The sequence below is a fragment of the Hyla sarda genome, chromosome 2 (assembly GCF_029499605.1).
Source record: "Hyla sarda isolate aHylSar1 chromosome 2, aHylSar1.hap1, whole genome shotgun sequence".
NCBI lineage: Eukaryota > Metazoa > Chordata > Amphibia > Anura > Hylidae > Hyla > Hyla sarda.
The window spans coordinates 360899934-360920992 of NC_079190.1; the positions used below are offsets into that span (position 1 = coordinate 360899934).

Consider the following 21059-nt stretch of genomic DNA (forward strand, 5'->3'; position numbering starts at 1 on the left):
ACGCCGTACGCGCTCCGGGGAGGAGCGGGGACCCGGAGCGCTAGGCGTAACAGTACCCCCCCCCTTAGGTCTCCCCTTCTCTTTGTCCGGTAACTGCCTCCCCTGGGATGAGGGCACCGGGAAAGGATGGAGGGATTCCTCAACGGCAGGCAGAACAGCAGGAGTAGGAATGGGGAGGGAGGGCAGAGGGCGAGACTTGGCACGGGGCAGTGTGACACCAGGACGAGGGCCATGAGGGGACACAGAGGCTTGCCTGATGGAACTGGGAGGGGGGGAGAGGCATTTCCTGTGGCAGGCAGAGTCCCTAACGACCTTAGGGGGACCGGGTACAGGAGGAACCACAGGGTCACGGCAGGGAGTACTGGGAACCGGTTTAAGGCAGTCCTTGGAACAAGAGGGACCCCAACTCTTGATCTCCCCAGTGGACCAATCCAGGGTTGGGGAATGGTGTTGAAGCCAGGGTAGTCCAAGGAGAATTTCGGAAGTGCAATTGGGAAGGACAAAAAATTCAATTTTCTCGTGGTGAGGTCCGATGCACATTAGGAGGGGCTCCGTGCGGTAACGCACGGTGCAATCCAACCTGGCTCCGTTGACCGCGGAAATGTGGAGTGGCTTGACAAGACGGGTCACCGGAATGCGGAATTTATTCACCAAGGACTCCCGAATAAAATTCCCAGAGGCACCAGAGTCCAGGCAGGCCACGGCTGAGAGGGAAGAGCTGGCTGAAGTAGAAATCCGAACAGGCACCGTGAGACGTGGAGAAGCCGACTTAGCATCAAGAGACGCCACACCCACGAGAGCTGGGTGCGAGCGTGCGTTTCCCAGACGTGGAGGACGGATTGGGCAATCCACCAAAAAATGTTCGGTACTGGCACAGTACAGACAAAGATTCTCTTCCTTACGGCGATTCCTCTCTTCCAGGGTCAGGCGAGACCGATCCACTTGCATGGCCTCCTCGGCGGGAGGCCTAGGCGCAGATTGCAATGGAGACTGTGGGAGAGGTGTCCAGAGATCTAAGTCTTTTTCCTGGCGGAGCTCTTGATGCCTCTCAGAAAAACGCATGTCAATGCGAGTGGCAAGATGAATGAGTTCATGCAGGTTAGCAGGAGTTTCTCGTGCGGCCAGAACATCTTTAATGTTGCTGGATAGGCCTTTTTTAAAGGTCGCGCAGAGGGCCTCATTATTCCAGGATAGCTCTGAAGCAAGAGTACGGAATTGTATGGCGTACTCGCCAACGGAAGAATTACCCTGGACCAGGTTCAACAGGGCAGTCTCAGCAGAAGAGGCTCGGGCAGGTTCCTCAAAGACACTTCGAATTTCCGAGAAGAAGGAGTGTACAGAGGCAGTGACGGGGTCATTGCGGTCCCAGAGCGGTGTGGCCCATGACAGGGCTTTTCCAGACAGGAGGCTGACTACGAAAGCCACCTTAGACCTTTCAGTAGGAAACTGGTCCGACATCATCTCCAAGTGCAGAGAACATTGCGAAAGAAAGCCACGGCAAAACTTAGAGTCCCCATTAAATTTGTCCGGCAAAGACAGGCGGAGGCTAGGAGTGGCCACTCGCTGCGGAAGGGGTGCAGGAGCTGGCGGAGGAGATGGTTGTTGCTGCTGTAGCTGAGACTGAACTTGCTGTAGCTGTGACTGTTGCTGCTGTAGCTGCGACTGGAGTTGCTGTGTCATGGTGGTCAAGTACGACAGCTGGTGCTCTTGTCGGGCGACCAATGTAGGGAGGTCGGCGGCAACTGGCAGAGGAACTTCAGCGGGATCCATGGCCGGATCTACTGTCACGATGCCGGCTGGCAGGTAGTGGATCCTCTGTGCCAGAGAGGGATTGGCGTGGACCGTGCTAGTGGATCGGTTCTAAGTCACTACTGGTTTTCACCAGAGCCCGCCGCAAAGCGGGATGGTCTTGCTGCGGCGGTAGTGACCAGGTCGTATCCACTAGCAACGGCTCAACCTCTCTGGCTGCTGAAGATAGGCGAGGTACAAGGGAGTAGACAGAAGCGAGGTCGGACGTAGCAGAAGGTCGGGGGCAGGCGGCAAGGTTCGTAGTCAGGGTGGATAGCAGAAGTTCTGGTACACAGGCTTTAGACACACAAAACGCTTTCACTAGGCACAAGGGCAACAAGATCCGGCAAGGGAGTGCAAGGGAGGAGACCAGATATAGCCAGGGAGCAGGTGGAAGCCAATTAGCTAATTGGGCCAGGCACCAATCATTGGTGCACTGGCCCTTTAAGTCTCAGGGAGCTGGCGCGCGCGCGCGCCCTAGAGAGCGGAGCCGCGCGCGCCAGCACATGACAGCAGGAGACGGGAACGGGTAAGTGACCTGGGATGCGATTCGCGAGCGGGCGCGTCCCGCTGTGCGAATCGCATCCCCAACGGCCATGACAGGGCAGCGCTCCCGGTCAGCGGGACCGACCGGGGCGCTGCGGAGAGAGAGACGCCGTACGCGCTCCGGGGAGGAGCGGGGACCCGGAGCGCTAGGCGTAACAAGGAGACCATATAGCAGCACAATGACAGAGCCTTGAGGTGGCAGCAGCAGCATGAGGGCCATGCCAAGTGAGGGTTGAGTCTGAGGAACCCACCGACTGTTGACTGGGAGTGTCGGTTGTCACTAGGAATGAAGTGGATGACCGAGTGAACCAATCAATCACAGCTGCTGGTTTGCTGGTCGAGACACGACTGCTAGCTGACACCGGGAGCTCAGACCTCTCGCTGCAACTCCGGCTGCCACACGCCCCTACTCTGCTGCGACCTCTGCCTGCGCCTGATGAATTTAGGCCTCTGCCACTCCACTGTGCACGTCCTGGCACTTCTCTGCCTGACATACTTATTGCATATATCAGGGGAGTACAATACGCTTCACTACGCTGAAAACAGTATTTACATAGAACAGCAGCAGGTGTGTACTATTAGCTGTCCTTTCACAGTGTATAGGCCCTGGACAGATTAACAGGTACAAAATAGTACACTACTTAGAAGTAGGTATGTGGTAAGCAATTATGAGGGCAGAAAATGCACTACAGTACACTAAAAAAGAGCACTGTTGCCAGACAGAAAAGAGCAACTCAACTTAATCAGCTGATAATTATTGGAAGGATTAAGATTTTTAAATAGAAGTAATTTACAAATCTGAAGTGCGCAAAAAGAAGGATAAATGGGATAGGTCACAGATCAAGACCAGAGCTCCAAATTCCTTTCTCGTATTTTACAAATCTGTTTAACTTTCTGAATAACCCCTTTAACTTTTGCAAAGCCCCATATAAAGATGTTGCTGAATTTTTCACATCATTGTTTACTATGTTATCGTACTGAGTAGACAAATAGTAATTTAGGTGCACTACTGTGGTAGATGTATACAATGACATTGGCTAACCCTCAAATCTGATGTTAAAATTGAGACATTCGCCAGCATATCCTTAGATGAGCCTGCACACCAACGCCAAGGTTTCTCAAGTGGCACAGGACCTAACACTAAACCTACCTGTGCGTGATAAGCAAAACCAGGGGCCAGTGGGCAATTACAGCAGTATTAGGCCCGACTTACAGCCTCCTCCCAGATACCCTCCAGTGTTGTGGGCACACATACAATGGGAGGAGGGAGGCAGACTAAAAGCCCCACCTAAGTTGGCTGATATGTGTGCCGGCCTCACAGATGAACCTTAATGTTGCCTTAATAGTGATCAAGATGCATTAAATATGGAGTTTATACACTTCCAGTATAAGATTTAAACAACAACAAAGGCGTGGTCTCAAATGGCAGGAAGTGCTCAACCCCAAATGCAGTTGTGCATATGTACCGGGGGAGCAGATCCTGCCCTTGTAGTCCGTTGCTAAGGGCGACCCTCAGCATAAAATGCATACAATGGGGGATGCCTGCAACGGACTACAAGTGCCACAATGGCATCCTACACCAGATAAACAGTGTGGATGTGTAACAATTAGAATAATACAATACAGGAATTTAGGTGCACTACTGTGGTAGATGTATACAATGACATTGGCTATCCCTCAACACTGATGTTAAAATTGAGACATTCGCCAGTATATCCTTAGATGAAGGACATACCAGAGCCCGCACATCAATGCCAAGGTTTCTCAAGTGGCACGAGACCTAACACTAAACCTACCTGTGCATGATTAGCAAAACCAGGGGCCAGTGGGCAATTACAGCGGTATTAGGCCCGACTTACAGCCTCCTCCCAGATACCCTCCAGTGTGGCTGGGCACACATACAATGGGAGGAGGGAGGCAGACTATAAGCCCCACCTAAGTTGGCTGATATGTGTGCCGGCCTCACAGGTGAACCTTAATGCTGCCTTAATAGTGATCAAGATGCATTAAATGTGGAGTTTATACACCTCCAAGTATTAGATTTAAACAACAACAAAGACGTGGTCTCAAATGACAGGAGGTGCTCAACCCCAAATGCAGTTGTGCATATATACTGGGGGAGCAGATCCTGCCCTTGTGGTCTGTTGCTAAGGGCAATCCCCAGCATAAAAATGCATACAATGGAGGATGCCTGCAACAGACTACAAGTGCTACAATGGCATCCTACATCAGATAAACGGCTGTAAGTCGGGCCTAATGCTGCTGTAATTGCCCACTGGCCCCTGGTTTTGTTTATCACACACAGGTAGGTTAGCGTTAGGTTCCGTGCCACTTGAGAAACCTTGGCGTTAGTGTGCGGGCTCTGGTATGTCCTTCATCTAAGATATACTGGCGAATGTCTCAATTTTAACATCAGTGTTGAGGGATAGCCAATGTCACTGTATACATCTACCACAGTAGTGAACCTAAATTCTTGTATTATTCTAATTGTTACACGTCCACACCGTTTATCTGGTGGAGGATTCTATTGTGGCACTTGTAGTCTGTTGCAGGCATCCCCCATTGTATACATTTTTATGCTGGGGATTGCCCCTAGCAACGGACCACAAGGGCAGGATCTGCTCCCCCAGTATACATGCATGTTGTTGTTTAGACAAATAGTAAACCACAATGGTACACCACAGTGCTAATGGGGGAGATTGATCACAACCTGTCCAGTGGAAAAGGCGCTAAGTTGCCCATAGCAACCAGGAAGTGATCTAGGAGTAACTCAGCACCTTCTCCTCTGGACAGGTTTTGATAAATCTCCTTCTATGTGTGTGTGTGTGTGTATATGTGTATGTTCCAGCATCACTTCCAAATGGGTACAGATATTTCTATACAACTTTGTACACATGTTAAAGGAGTACTCCAGGACTGGAAAACGTATTCCCTATCCTAAGGATAGCGGATAAGTTTCAGATCGCGGGTGGGGGTTCCGACCGCTACAGCTGACACGCCCCCTCAATAAAACTCTGTGGGAGAGCCGGAGCTCTGTATTAAGGGGGCATGTCCGGCAAGTCTCATGCAAATCTATGGGAAATTTATGTTCCAGCACAACTTCCGTATGGCTGGAGATATTTCGATAATACCTGGTACACATATTACTTATGTCAAATAAAATATATGATAGTTAAATTAACCCTAACCTACTCTGTTATGTGAAGGATGAGGATTTTCTTTCAAGTCCTATGTAAGTATATGGGACTTCCGTTACCTTACCCCACAAGCTCCACTCGGCATCTCCTGGTAAATGCATTAGTCCAGCTTGCATCGGTCTGGCTTGCAAATCACGCCCACCCCCACAAAGCCAGGTCCCCTTATATTTTCGGCTTACAATATCTTCATCACAACTCAGCTCCTCCTGAAGATGGGATATGAGGTCGGGATATGAGGTCAAGAGCTTCCTCCTTGGTTTTCCTCCCCCAGCAAGGATTAGGACAGAAAAACCAGGCAACGCCAGATACTCAGCTAGTAATAATAAAAATCAAGAGATGTGATTGCTTTTGAGACAATATACCTTGCATGACGTAAAGCACCATGAGCCAAGTAAAGACACCAGGACTGGTCACACGCATCCACCACTTGCTGAAGAGAGGAAACAGTACCACCCTTACTAATCCTTTCCGGGTGAGGGATGTCCATGGACTTTCAGGTTTAGCTTTGGCGAATGTGGAACCTTAAATAAATAACAGTATTATATGAGAAAATCATTTGTTTTTATAGCAAAAAAAAAAAAAAAAAAGGGTATATATTGCTGTCTATTCATAAAAAGTAAAATTTGCAAAATGGCAGCGGCTAACATATATATATATATATATATATATATATATATATATATATATATATATTGGTAATTGAGATTGAGCTCTCATTTATCATTACATTGCTCTAGTTGACTCCTTGGCTACACCTCTAAACAGGAATGGAGATTTGGCTATGTCACTGTCTGTATTTCTAGCCATATTTGCACACTGGCAACTAAAGACCTTAAAAATAATGACTTAAAGAGGTTGCCTCTGCATTAAAGTGCATTAAAATAGAATTTAGGGGAGGGGGGGTCCTAAAAAATATATATGTTTAGTATATGATAAAAACATAAAAACTCATAGATAATCTGCTTTAGCTGAAGGGGTTGGTTGTCTTTTGATAGAGATTGTCTTTCGCAAAAGTTTCACTGTATTATCATTTACCTTGATGCTTCTACTTTTTATACCATTAGCTGAGAGAGTACAACCCCTTTCCTGTCACTTCTGCTACAGCTAAACTGCCATCTATGTTTGTAGATCCCCCAACTAATTGAAACAATTGGAATGTTATGCTGCATACTTGTTCATCTACAGGGTGGGCCATTTATATGGATACACCTTAATAAAATGGGAATGGTTGGTGATATTACCTTCCTGTTTGTGGCACATTAGTATATGTGAGGGGGGGAAACTTTTCAAGATGGGTGGTGACTATGGTGGCCATTTTGAAGTGGGCCATTTTGAATCCAACTTTTGTTTTTTCAATAGGAAGAGGGTCATGTGACACATCAAAATTATTGGGAATTTCACAAGAAAAACAATGATGTGCTTGGTTTTAACATAACTTTATTCTTTCATAAGTTATTTACAAGTTTCTCTTTGTTTACAGCCATTGACATGTCGTCGAGGTTAACACGTGAGAAGTGGATAGAAATTGTGTTGATGTCTGGTGAATGCAGTAACCGGGTCATTGCAGCAGATTTCAATGCAAGACACCATAAAAGACCACCCATCTCCCATGGTACAGTTAGCAAATAGTGTTGAGCGGCATAGGCCATATTCGAATTTGCGATATTTCGCGAATATATGGACGAATATTCATCATATATTCGCTAAATTTGCATATTAGTAATATTAATTTTTTTTTCGCATAGGCGAAAACTCGCATATGCGAAAATTCACATATGTGAAAATTTATGAACTTTATATGTATGTTGCTAATCTCATTTATATGTATGTTGCTACATCATTCTCATTAGCCCACAAGCTAAAAAAAAGGGAGGGATCAATATTCACGAATATTCGCCCAGAGGTCTCACACAGTAGAGCTTTCTTTAGACCACACAAGCTGGAAGCAGAGAGGGATGATCACTGTGATGTGTACTGTGAAAAAAAAATACTAAATTTTGAATATATATTGCTATATTCACGAATATTCGCGAATATGCAATGTTCGCGAATAAAATTCGAATTGCGGATATTCGCGAGCAACACTATTAGCAAACTGCTTGCTCAGTTTTGTGAAACTGGTTCAGTGTTGGATTTGCCAAAATGTGGACGCATGAAATCTGTCACTAATGAAGAAACATCAGTGGCTGTCCTAGCTTCATTTAGCAAGAGCCCACAGCGTAGCACTCGCCACATGTCACTGGAGAGTGTCATTAGTCGAACATCCCTTCGGTGGATATTAGCTACTCACAAATGGCACCCTTACAAACTCCAGCTACTGCAGCATCTCAATGAGGATGACCCAGATCGGTGCACTGAATTTGCAGAATGGGCAAAACAAAAATTGGAACAGGACCCTCAGTTTACGCAGAAGATTTTGTTCAGTGATGAGGCAAACTTTTATGTGAATGGTGAAGTTAACAAACAAAACCACCGCTATTGGTCTGACACTAACCCACATTGGATAGATTCCTCCAAGACTGTTGGAACACAAAAATTTATAGTATGGTGTGGTAAATGGGGTAAAAAGATAGTGGGGCCATTCTTCATCAATGGAAACCTCAAGGCCACTGGTTATGCGAAATTGCTACATGATGATGTGTTTCCCTCTTTATGCACTGAAGCTGACACGTTCCCTGAGTTTTTCCAGCAAGATGGTGCACCACCACATTATGGGTGTCAGGTCCGAGCATTCCTAGATGAACAGTTTCCTGATGAAAGTGGATTGGTTGTCGTGGGCCAGTTGAATGGCCCCCAAGGTCTCCTGACCCCCTTAGACTTTTATCTTTGTGGTCATCTGAAGGCAATTGTCTATGCTGTGAAGATACGAGATGTTCAGCACCTGAAACTACGGATACTGGAAGCCTGTGCTAGCATTTCTCCTGCGGTGTTGCTATTAGTGTGTGAAGAGTGGGAGAAGAGGGTTGCATTGACAATCCAACACAATGAGCAGCACATTGAACACATTTTATAAGTGGCCAGAAACTTGTAAATAACTCATGAAAGGATAAAGTTAAATTAAAACCAAGCACATCATTGTTTTTCTTGTGAAATTCCCAATAAGTTTGATGTGTCACATGACCATTCTTCCTATTGAAAAAACAAAAAATGGATTCAAAATGGCCGAATTCAAAATGGCCACCATGGTCACCACCCATCTTGAAAAGTTTCCCCCCTCACATATACTAAATGTGCCACAAACAGGAAGTTAATATCACCAACACATTTTATTAAGGTGTATCCATATAAATGGCCCAGCCTGTAGTTATTTTGTTGCAAATGTTGTGCATATATACCACCTTTGTTTTTTGTGACCTTTGCATATCACCTAGGAGTCTATGTTGGTTCCTTGACGCATTGATAATAAACCTGACAAAAAACTTCATCCACTGGGGTCTGCTTTCTACTTGTCCCACCTTTACTTGTGCATTGAACGTATCACTCCATTAAAGGGGTACTCTGGGAACTAAACCCATAGCCCATCCCTTCCCTCTAACCAACCTATTTATTTGTCTCAATATCATTAATTACCTATATAGAGCAGTGCCCCTCTTTCAGCAGTCACTTACATGCAGGGAGTGAGAGAAAGATGTCATATTCAGATCCTGCGTGTCTTAGTGTAAACCCCTCACTGAGACCTAGCCCCCACCCTACTTCAACACAAACACCACATGATTTTTGGCTTCACAGACACACCTCCCCTCACCCTACATCTCCCTGTGTGAGAACCTTGCAGCAGAGAAGCCCAGTGAAAATTCTAAGTCACAACCCAGCACCTAACGCTGCCCTCTTCCTGCTGTAGATCTAATCACTGACTGCTGCCAAACATGGCATAGCATAAATTATTGCTGGGGGGCGGGGAGATATTTTAAAAGCAAAGACATGTAGTGTGTGCTGCTGACTGTGTTTACAACAACACAGCATGCACACAGATAGTGAAAGCAGTTGGCTGGCAGCCATTACACAGAGCTGCACTCAGTTATTTGGTTTTGTAGTCTGGGCTACAAGCAAGGAAAAGGAATATTAAGGAGACTACAGAGGCAACAAGAACTACCAAAACCACATGGATAACTACAGGGGACACAGAACAGGTATTGTGGTGGCTTTGGGGCATTTTTATTTTTCTTCACTTCCCCGGAGCACCCCTTTAACTTTAACTATGTAACTATGTAACTACGTAAGTGTATTTGGGACCTTTAAAATATGACAAGTAACACAGTGATGTTTTGGGGCTGTCACTTATCAGCTGCTGAAGTTGAGTTGCTCTTTTCTGTCTGACAATAGTGTTCTCTGCTGACACATCAAGCTGTCTCAGGATTTTTTCAGAGAAGGAGCTAATCCTTCTAGCAAATCTCTCCTGCTCTGAACAGTTCCTGAGACAGACAGAGGTGTCAGCAGAGAGCACTGTTGTCAGACAAAAAAGAACAACTCGACTTCAGCAGCTGATAAGTACTGGTAGGATTAAGATTTTGTAATAGAAGTCATTTACAAATCTGTTTAACTTTCTGGAGCCAGTTTATATTAAAAAAAATGTTTTTCACTGGAATACCCCTTTAATTTTCCTTAATATACTATTCTGGCTTATACTCTATTACTCAGTCTTTACAAAGTTCTCTCCTACATACTATTTAGTCCTTTTCTTTATATTATTTGTTTTTCAATGTACTACTTAGTCTACCTGTATACCCTACTTTGCTATATTTACTCAAAAAATTTCCTTTATAATCTAAATAGTCTTTGTATCACCAATTTCTCTACAGTGGGGCAAAAAAGTATTTAGTCAGCCACCAATTATGCAAGTTCTCCCACTTATACCTCAACTATGAGAGACATAATGAGAAAAAATCCATAAATTCACATTAAGAATTTATTTACAAATGATGGTGGAAAATAAGTATTTGGTCAATAACAAAAGTTCATCTCAATACTTTGTTATACACTCTTTGTTGGCAATGACATAGGTCAAATGTTTTCTGTAAGTCTTCACAAGGTTTTCACGCACTGTTGCTGGTATTTTGGTCCATTCCTCCATGCAGATCTCCTCTAGAGCAGTGATGTTTTGGGGCTGTCACTGGGCAACACGGACTTTCAAATCCCTCCAAAGGTATTCTATGGGGTTGAGATCTGGCGACTGGCTAGGTCAATCCAGGACCTTGAAATGCTTCTTACGAAGCCACTCCTTCGTTGCCCATGCGGTGTGTTTGGGACCATTGTCATGCTGAAAGACCCAGCCACATTTCATCTTCAATGCCCTTGCTGATGGAAGGGGGTTTTCACTCAAAATCTCACAATATTTGGCCCCATTCATTCTTTCCTTTACATGGATCAGTTGTCCTGGTCTCTTAGCAGAAAAATAGCCCCAAAGCATGATGTTTCCACCCCCATGCTTCACAGCAGGTATGGTGTTCTTTGGATGCAACTTAGCATTCTTTCTTCTCCAAACACGACGAGTTGAGTTTTTACCAAAAAGTTCTACTTTGGGTTCATCTGACCATATGACATTCTCCCAATACTCTTCTGGATCATTCAAATGCTCTCTAGCAAACTTCAGACAGGCCCGGACATGTACTGGCTTAAAGGGGTGCTCCGGGGGGAAACTTTTTTTTTTTAATCAACTGATGCCAGAAAGTTAAACAGATTTGTAAATTACTTACTATTAATTAAAAGATCTTAATCCTTCCAGTACTTATTAGCTGCTGAATACTACAGAAGAATTATTTTTGGAACACATTGCTCTCTGCTGAAATCACGAGCACAGTGCTCTCTACTGACATCTCTGTCCATTTTAAGAACTGTCTGGAGTAGGAGAAAATCCCCATAGCAAACATATGCTGCTCTGGTCAGTTCCTAAAATGGACAGAGATGTCAGCAGAGAGCACTGTTCTCGTGATTCAGCAGAGAGCACTGTGTTCCAAAAAGAAAAGAATGTCCTCTGTAGAATTCAGCAGCTAATAAGTACAGGAAGGATTAAGATTTTTTTAATAGAAGTAATTTACAAATCTGTTTAACTTTCTGGCACCAGTTGATTAAAAAAAAAAAGTTTCCACTGGAGTACCCCTTTAAGGAGAGGGACACGTCTGGAACTGCATGATTTGAGTCCCTGGTGTCATAGCGTGTCACTGATGGTAACCTTTGTTACTTTGGTCCCAGCTCTCTGCAGGTCATTCACTAGGTCCGCTCGTGTGGTTCTGGGACAATTCTTGTGATCATTTTAACACCACGAGGTGAGATCTTGCATGAAGCCCCAGATCAAGGGAGATTATCAGTGGTCTTGTATGTCTTACATTTTCTAATAATTGTTCCCAATTTGATTTCTTCACACCAAGCTGCTTGCCTATTGCAGATTCAGTCTTCCCAGCCTGGTGCAGGTTTACAATTTTGTTTCTGGTGTCCTTCGACAGCTCTTGGCCATAGTGGCGTTTGGAGTGTGACTTTTTGAGGTTGTGGACAGGTGTCTTTTATACTGATAACAAGTTCAAACAGGTGCCATTAATACAGGTAACGAGTGGAGGACAGAGGAGACTCTTAAAGAAGAAGTTACAGTTCTGTGGGAGCCAGAAGTCTTGCTTGTTTGTAGGTGCCCAAATACTTATTTTCCTCCATAATTTGCAAATAAATTCTTTAAAAATCAAACAATGTGATTTTATGGATTTTTTTTCTCATGTCTCTCATAGTTGAGGTATACCTATGATGAAAATCATAGTTATACAGGCCTCTCTCATCTTTTTAAGTGGGAGAAATTGCACAATTGGTGGCTAACTAAATACTTTTTTGCCCCACTGTAGTCCTCAGCTCTCCGATATATGTTGCTCTTTTCTTTATAAACTACTCAGTCTTTATTTAAATAGTTCTCAGTTCCCTTCTATAAGCTACCCAGTTGTCATCTTCCCACAAAAGTTTTTTCTTGCTTTTAAACCAAAACTATGACCTTTCATTATCATCAACTTTGGATGTTCCAAAAAACAGGCGTAATAATAGGATTGTGTTTTTGACAATGTTCCTTATCCACAGTTTTTCATTTTGTTTAAGAATATTTTTTTTATTCCATAACTAGCTGAGTACACGGCGTTGCCCGGTTTTTCCTTCCTAATCCCTGTTGGGGAGGAAAATAAACAAAGGAGGAAGCTTTAGACTTCATATCCAGTCCTCATATATTCTTGTCATATCCCAACCTCCTATCCTGACCTCCTATCTCGACCTCCTATCCCGACCTCCTATACCGTCCTCCTATCCCATCCTCCTATCCCGTCCTCCTATCCCGACCTTCTATCCCGACCTCATATCCCGACCTCCTATTCCGTCCTCCTATCTCGACCTCCTATCCTGATCTCCTATCCCGTCCTCCTATCCCGTCCTCATATCTCGACCTTCTATCACGTCCTCCAATCTTGAGCTCCTATCTCAACCTCCTATCCCGACCTCCTTTCCTGTCCTCCTTTCCCATCCTCCTATCTCGACCGCCTATCCCAACCTCCTATCCAGACCTCCTATCCCATCTTCCTATCCCGTATTCCTATCCCGACCTCCTTTCCCGTCCTCATATCTCGACCTCCTATCTTGACCTCCTAGCACCACCTCCTTTCCCTTCCTCCTATCCCGACCTTCTTTCCTGACCTCATATCTCGTCCTCATATCCCATTCTCCTATCCCCACCTCCTATCCCGACCTCCCATCCCGTCCTCTTATCCCGACCCGTAATATGTGTACCAGGTATCTCCAGCCGTACGGAAGTTATGTGGGAACATACATTTCCCATTGATTTGCATGGGACTTTAAACAAAAACCCCGACCCTCACAAATGGGGGTAGTTAAGGGTTAAATTAACTGTCCTATATTTTAAGTGGACATATAAATAACATGTGATCAAGTATTATCGGAATATCTCCAGGCGTTTGGAAGTTATGCAGTAACATATATTTCCATTGACTTGTATGGGACTTTAAACATAAACCCCGCCCCTGGCAAACGGGGGGTGAGTAAGGGTTAAATCACCTATCCTATGTTTGTTGTTGACATATAAATAACATGTGTGCCAAGTTTCATGTTAATATCTTTAGCCGTTTGGAAGTTTTTGTGGGACATACACACATGCATGCATACACACACACACGTTGAGTTTTATATATATAGACTAGCTGAGTACCCGGCGTTGCCCGGTTTTTCCTTCCTAATCCTTGCTGGGGAGGAAAATAAACAAACAAAGGAGGAAGCTTTTGACTTCATATCCCGTCCTCATATATTGTTGTCATATCCCGACCTCCTATCCCGTCATCATATCCCGACCTCCTATCCCGACCTCCTATCCCGTCCTCCTATCCCGTCCTCCTATCCCGTCCTCCTATCCCGTCCTCCTTTCCCGTCCTCATATCTCGACCTCCTTTCCCGTCCTCCTATCCCGTCCTCCTATCCCGTCCTCCTATCCCGTCCTCCTATCTCGACCTCCTTTCCCGTCCTCCTATCCAGTCCATCCTATCCCGTCCTCCTTTCACGTCCTCCTATCCCGTCCTCCTATCCCGTCCTCCTATCCCGTCCTCCTATCCCGTCCTCCTATCCCGTCCTCCTTTCCCGTCCTCCTATCCAGTCCATCTATCCCGTCCTCCTATCCCGACCTCCTATCCCGACCTCCTATCCCGACCTCCTATCCCGACCTCCTATCCCGACCTCCTATCCCGACCTCCTATCCCGACCTCCTATCCCGTCCTCCTATCCCGTCCTCCTATCCTGGTCCTCCTATCCCGGTCCTCCTATCCCGGTCCTCCTATCCCGGTCCTCCTATCCCGGTCCTCCTATCCCGGTCCTCCTATTCCGGTCCTCCTATCCCGACCTCCTATCTCGACCTCCTAGCCCGACCCATAATATGTGTACCAGTTATTGAAATATCTCCAGCCGTACAGAAGTTACGTGGGAACATACATTTCCCATTGATTTGCATGGGACTTTAAACAAAAAACGCCGACCCTCACAAATGGGGGTAGTTAAGGGTTTCCTATATTTTAAGTGGATATATAAGTAACATGTGACCAATTATAATCGAAATATCTCCAGCCGTTTAGAAGTTATGCAGTAACATATATTTCCCATTGAATTGCATGGGACTTTAAACATAAATCCCGCCCCTGGCAAATGGGGGTGAGTAAGGGTTAAATTACCTATCCTATGTTTGTTGTTGACATATAAGTAACATTTGTGCCAAGTTTCATGTTAATATCTTTAGCCGTTTGAAAGTTTTTGTGGAGCATACACACATACATCCATACATACACACACACACGTTGAGTTTTATATACCGTATTTATTGGCGTATAACACGCACTTTTTAGGCTAAAATTTTTAGCCTAAAGACTGTGTGCGTGTTATACGCCGATACACCCCCAGGAAAGGCAGGGGGAGAGAGGCCGTCGCTGCCCGCTTCTTTCCCCCTGCCTTTCCTGGGGTCTAGAGCGCTGCTGTCGGCCCTTCTCACCCCCTGGCTATCGGCGCCGCTGCCCGTTCTGTCCCCCTGACTATTGGTGCCGGCGCCCCATTGCCGGCGCCGATAGCCAGGGGGAGAGAAGCGGCGCCGACAGCCAGGGGGAGAGAAGGGGCAGCGGCACCCATTGCCGGCGCCGCTGCCCCGTTGCCTCCCCCCATCCCGGGTGGCATAATTACCTGAGTCGGGTCCGCGCTGCTGCAGGTCTCCGGCGTGCGTCCCCGGCGTCGTTGCTATGCGCTGAACGGCGCGGCGCATGATGTCAGTGCGCCGCGCCGTGCATAGCAACGACGCAGGGGACGCACGCCGGAGGCCTGCAGCAGCGCGGACCCGACTCAACTCTCCCCCTGGCTGTCGGCGCCGCTTCTCTCCCCCTGGCTATCGGCACCGGCATCGATAGTCAGGGGGACAAAACGGGCAGCGGCGCCGATAGCCAGGGGGTGAGAAGGGCCGACAGCAGCGCTCTAGACCCCAGGAAAGGCAGGGGGAGAGAAGCGGGCAGCGACGGCCTCTCTCCCCCTGCCTTTCCTGGGGGTGTATCGGGGTATACACGCGCACACACGCACCCTCATTTTACCATGGATATTTGGGTAAAAAACTTTTTTTACCCAAATATCCTTGGTAAAATGAGGGTGCGTGTTATAGGCCGGTGCGTGGTATACCCCGATAAATACGGTATATAGATAAAAGGAAAAAATCCCTCTCATTTTACTTTCCTTTTTTGTGTTTTGAAATGTAAAACTTGTGAAAGTCTAGCAACAAAGGGGGGACATTTATCAATGTTTGCTTATGTATTCCTTTTTTTAGTTATTTTTTTCTTACTATTTTTTTGCTTATGTGCGACTTATTTATCAACTGCTTTCAGCCTGTTGATGAATTTCGTTCGCTTAAAGGGGTATTCCAGGCCAAAATTTTTTTTTTATATATATATCAACTGGCTCCGGAAAGTTAAACAGATTTGTAAATTACTTCTATTAAAAAATCTTAATCTTCCAATAGTTATTAGCTTCTGAAGTTGAGTTGTTGTTTTCTGTCTAACTGCTCTCTGATGACTCACGTCCCGGGAGCTGTGCAGTTCCTATGGGGATATTGTCCCATCATGCACAGCTCCCGGGACGTGACATCATCATTGAGCAGTTAGACAGAAAACTTCAGAAGCTAATAACTATTGGAAGGATTAAGATTTTTTAATAGAAGTAATTTACAAATCTGTTTAACTTTCCTGAGCCAGTTGATTTTATATATATATATATATATATATATATATATATATATATATATATATATATTAAAAAAAAAGGTTTTGCCTGGAATACCCCTTTAAGCACTTTTTCTTTTTTTGCTTTGGTAGTGGCTTTTTCTGCTCCATTTCTGAGCTGGAGTAAATTTAGTAGGTTTTTTCATGCGATGCGACTTTTTTGCGACTTTCACACTTGATAAATCTCTGACCCCTGCAACTCAAAAATCACTTTTTGCTTTGGTAAGCAAGATTTTTATTTTTTGCTCAGGACACTGCACAATCAAAAAGTCCCAGAAAAGAGCGTAGGCGCACGTGCAACTTTTTTGCAACAATTTTAAGCAAAAAAAAAAACTACTAAATGCTTTGATGAATGTCCCCCAAAATGTTTTGGAGAAAGCCTTTTTCCATGAGTGGTAAGGAGCGGCAGTATATGATGAGGTCACAGCTTCCGTCTGTTTTCACTGCACACCTCGCTGGTGGCTCATCCAAGGCATGGACACTACTAAGTTAGTATTGTACTTGTCTTGGATGATTGCTAAGGTCCACAAACAAGAGCCATATATATAGGGTTAATATTTGTGGTTAAACAGAAAGATCTTAGCTGACTTTGTTGATCTGGTAAGCATTGTGTTGTGTGTATTGATCTACGTAGAAAGTTTCTTTTATGTGGCAAGTTATTGAAATCTGCTTTGTGCTTAGAAAAGAACACTAGACAATGTCTTTACTAGTCTTCTGGTTTTGTTTTATAAGAGACAGTATATTAAGATTCTGCAGTCAAATCATGTTTAGTTTTTTTTTTTTTTTTTTTTTTTGTTTTTTTGCACACTTTTGCTGCAGTTTTGCAAAATACCATAATTTTGCAGCAATAACTGTAAAATTTGTTATTTGACAACACCATCTTAGTATTCTAAATCTAACAGTGCTAATCATACTCTAGTTTCCTAAAGAGTATAAAGTTATGTCTTCGGAAAAAGAGGGATGGTTTTTGTTAAATGTGTAGTCCAGGGAACTGAACTTCTTAGACACGTATCCCCTATTCACGAATAGGGAATAAGTGTCTGATAAGGTGGGGTTCTGTATGGGGAGTGTGCCAAGTAAAACAAAAAAGTGTCCGGGGTCCCGTACAAGAGACCACAGGACCCAGCTTTTTCTGTCCTCGGTACAATCTGTTACCCACCTTTTTCGACAAACGCAAGGGACAGCCTGCTCAGCCCTTGCTGCAGCCGGTGACTGGCTAAGTGGACAGTCACTTATGTTCGGCCAGAAAGGTGGGGGCTGCTGTGCTTTGAGGATGTGGAAGGGGGCCAGCTGGGGGCCAGTACAGGAGATCGCGGGGGGGGGGGGCCCAGCAGTCAGATCCTCAGCGATCAGATACTTATCCACTATCCGGAGGACATGGGTAAAAGTGTCTAAAGAGTTCAGTTCCCTGGACAACTATAACTTAGATCCTAAAAAAACTTTAATGTAGGATAAAGGCAATCTGGAAAACTAGATTAGGCCTGAGAAAACATTTGGGGAGGATTAACCGATAACGTTGTAAGTTGCTAGTTGGCACAATGGTGCACACTGAGCCAAATGTATCCAGTCATACGAAAGTATGTATCATATTATGAGATTACAATAATGGCGCACATTGCACAATAATTAAGATGGCAAATGTGGAATAAAAAAATTGGCACAGATACGTTAGTTTTCTTTCCTCAAAGCGTACCTGTCAATTCTTGTTCGTGTAATTGGTCGGGGTCTGAACATTCAGACCCCGACCCATCAAAACTTTTGATATTTCTCTTTCATAAGTATCAAAAGTTTTTTTTTTCTTTTTAAGAAAACAGGAACCATTTAAGCTATCCCATGGCTGGTATTCTTTACACCAGTATATGTTGTTAATAAAAATAAAAATGTAGCGCATTTTACAACTTTACATCAGTCTCAACCCTTCTTATAAATATTTCTAAACCAGCTATAAAGATGCAAATTTATGTAATATCATATCAAAGGTCAGAATAGAGATCAGGAGTCACCGACAAAACTAGACCTCCATGATTAAGGGCTAAAACTTAGTTTTTAATAATTCAGACATGATGAAAAAAACACCTTATAACTGTGCACATTACCACAGCCTCAATATGTGTGCATGTCAAGAGGGGAACCGGAGCCGTATTAAGATAGTAAATTCAATAGTACAGATGGATTATTGTACTAAATGAGGACAGAGGAGAGGCATAAAAATAATGATAATTTACTACTTCACTTAGATTAATGCTATGTAGATGCCTTACAGAAGTTGGAAAAAAGGGAATAAGTGCTCTCTAACTCTGGCCCACCCTAACCAACTTTCCCTGCCTTTTGAGGGACCAACCTCCTTAACAGGGTGGCCTCAACCACGGTGCCGTTCCCTATCCTGATGTAAGGGAGAAAACAACAAATAAGACAGAACGTACAAAAAAAGAAGGTTGCAGCAGCACTCTTTATAAAAAAAATGGAGGATTTTAGCACACTTTTTGATCAAAACGTGTCCCCCATCCATCACGCGGAGGTGGCCTCTTGTCGGATGGGACCCTAACACTCATTTCACACACCTCTGCTGGGCATATGGCCTCTGACTGGGTGACATGCTGGATCCACTATAAATTTAAAAACCTCCTGTGAAAAAAGGGAGGGGTGCACGGCTAGAGAGGGTGCCACTCCCCCTAAATTGCACAGCAAAAACAAAAAGAAACATAGCCAGCACAACTACCTAATACACGGGTGCACGCTGCTGTGGCAAATACAAAGTATACAAAGAAAGAAGGTTGTAGCAGCACTCTTGGTCACAAAATGGAGGCTCTTAGCGCACTTTTTGATCAAAACGTGTCCCAAAAGCCTCAATTTTTTGATCAAGAGTGCTGCTGCAGCTTTCTTTTTTTTGCATACTTTGTACTTGCCACAGCAGCGTGCACCTGTGTATTAAGTAGTTGTGCTGGCTATTTTTCTTTTTTGTGTTTTTGCTATGCAAGTTAGGGGGGAGTGCCACCCTCTCTAGCCATGCACCCCCCCCCCCTGTTTCACAAGAGGTTTTTAAATTGATAGTGGATCCTGCATGTCACCCAGTCAGAGGCCATATGCCCAGCAGAGGTGAGTGAAATGAGTGTTAGGGTCCCATCCGAATTGAGGTCACCTTCGCGTGGTGGATGGGGGACACATTTTGATCAAAAAGTGCGCTAAGAGCCTCCATTTTTTTGACCACGAGTGCTGCTGCAACCTTTTTTTTTGTGTATACTTTCTATTTGTCACAGCAGCGTGCACCGTGTATTAGGTAGTTGTGCTGGCAATTTTCTTTTTTGTGTTTTTGCTAAACAAGGCAGAAGATATAATGAAATGTATAGGGTGGGCCATTTATATGGATACACCTTAATAAAATGGGAATGGTTGGTGACATTAACTTCCTGTTTGTGGCACATTAGTATGTGAGGGGGAAAACTTTTCAAGATGGGTGGTGACCATGGCAGCCATTTTGAAGTCAGCCATTTTGAATCCAACTTTTGTTTTTAAATAGGAAGAGTGTCATGTGACACATCAAACTTATTGGGGATTTCAAAAGAAAAACAATGATGTGCTTGGTTTTAACATAACTTTATTCTTTCATGAGTTATTTACAAGTTTCTGACCACTTATAAAATGTGTTCAATGTGCTGCTTATTGTGTTGGATTGTCAATGCAACCCTCTTCTTCCACTCTTCACACACTGATAGTAACACCGCAGGAGAAATGCTAGCACAGGCTTCCAGTATCCGTAGTTTCAGGTGCTGCACATCTCGTATGTTCACAGCATAGACAATTGCCTTCAGATGACCCCAAAGATAAAAGTCTAAGGGGGTCAGATCGGGAGACCTTGGGGGCCATTCAACTGGCCCACGACGACCAATCCACTTTCCAGGAAACTGTTCATCTAGGAATGCTTGGACCTGACACCCATAATGTGGTGGTGAACCATCTTGCTGGAAACACTCAGGGAACGTGCCAGCTTCAGTGCATAAAGAGGGAAACACATCATCATGTAGCAATTTCGCATATCCAGTGGCCTTGAGGTTTGCATTGATGAAGAATGGCCCCACTATCTTTGTACCCCATATACCACACCATACCATAATTTTTTGTGTTCCAACAGTCTTGGAGGGATCTTTCCAATGTGGGTTAGTGTCAGACCAATAGCGGTGGTTTTGTTTGTTAACTTCACCATTCACATAAAAGTTTGCCTCATCACTGAACAAAATCTTCTGCGTAAACTGAGGGTCCTGTTCCAATTTTTGTTTTGCCCATTCTGCAGCACCTGAAACTACGGATACTGAAGCCTGTGCTAGCATTTCTCCTGCGGTGTTGCTATCAGTGTGTAAAGAGTGGGAGAAGAGGGTTACATTGACAATCCAACACAATGGGCAGCACATTGAACACATTGTATAAGTGGTCAGAAACTTGTAAATAACTCATGAAAGAATAAAGTTACATTAAAACCAAGCACATCATTGTTTTTCTTGTGAAATTCCCAATAAGTTTGATGGGTTACATGACCCTCCTCCTATTGAAAAAACAAAAATTGGATTCAAAATGGCCGACTTCAAAATGGCCGCCATGGTCACCACCCATCTTGAAAAGTTTCCCCCCTCACATATACTAATGTGCCACAAACAGGAAGTTAATATCACCCACCATTCCCATTTTATTAAGGTGTATCCACAAAAATGGCCCACCCTGTATATCAGGCCCTAGGGCCCTCGTGGCCCTGCACACGGGTTAAAAAAAC

The 21059-nt window shown here is 44.5% G+C and overlaps 1 protein-coding gene across 13 annotated transcripts in view; it reads right to left on the reverse strand.

Moving 5' to 3' along the window:
• The window catches only part of PHTF1 (putative homeodomain transcription factor 1), a 250128-nt gene that overhangs the window by 171037 nt on the left and 58032 nt on the right, over positions 1–21059 (reverse strand). For 12 of the 13 annotated variants that reach the window (XM_056558326.1, XM_056558329.1, XM_056558324.1 and 9 more), the window contains one exon: positions 5894–6052. The exons of the other annotated variant lie outside the window; for it this stretch is intronic. In XM_056558326.1, the coding sequence (XP_056414301.1) occupies positions 5894–6052 (159 nt within the window). The remainder of the gene's footprint in view (positions 1–5893; positions 6053–21059) is intronic. 13 annotated transcript variants of the gene reach the window in all.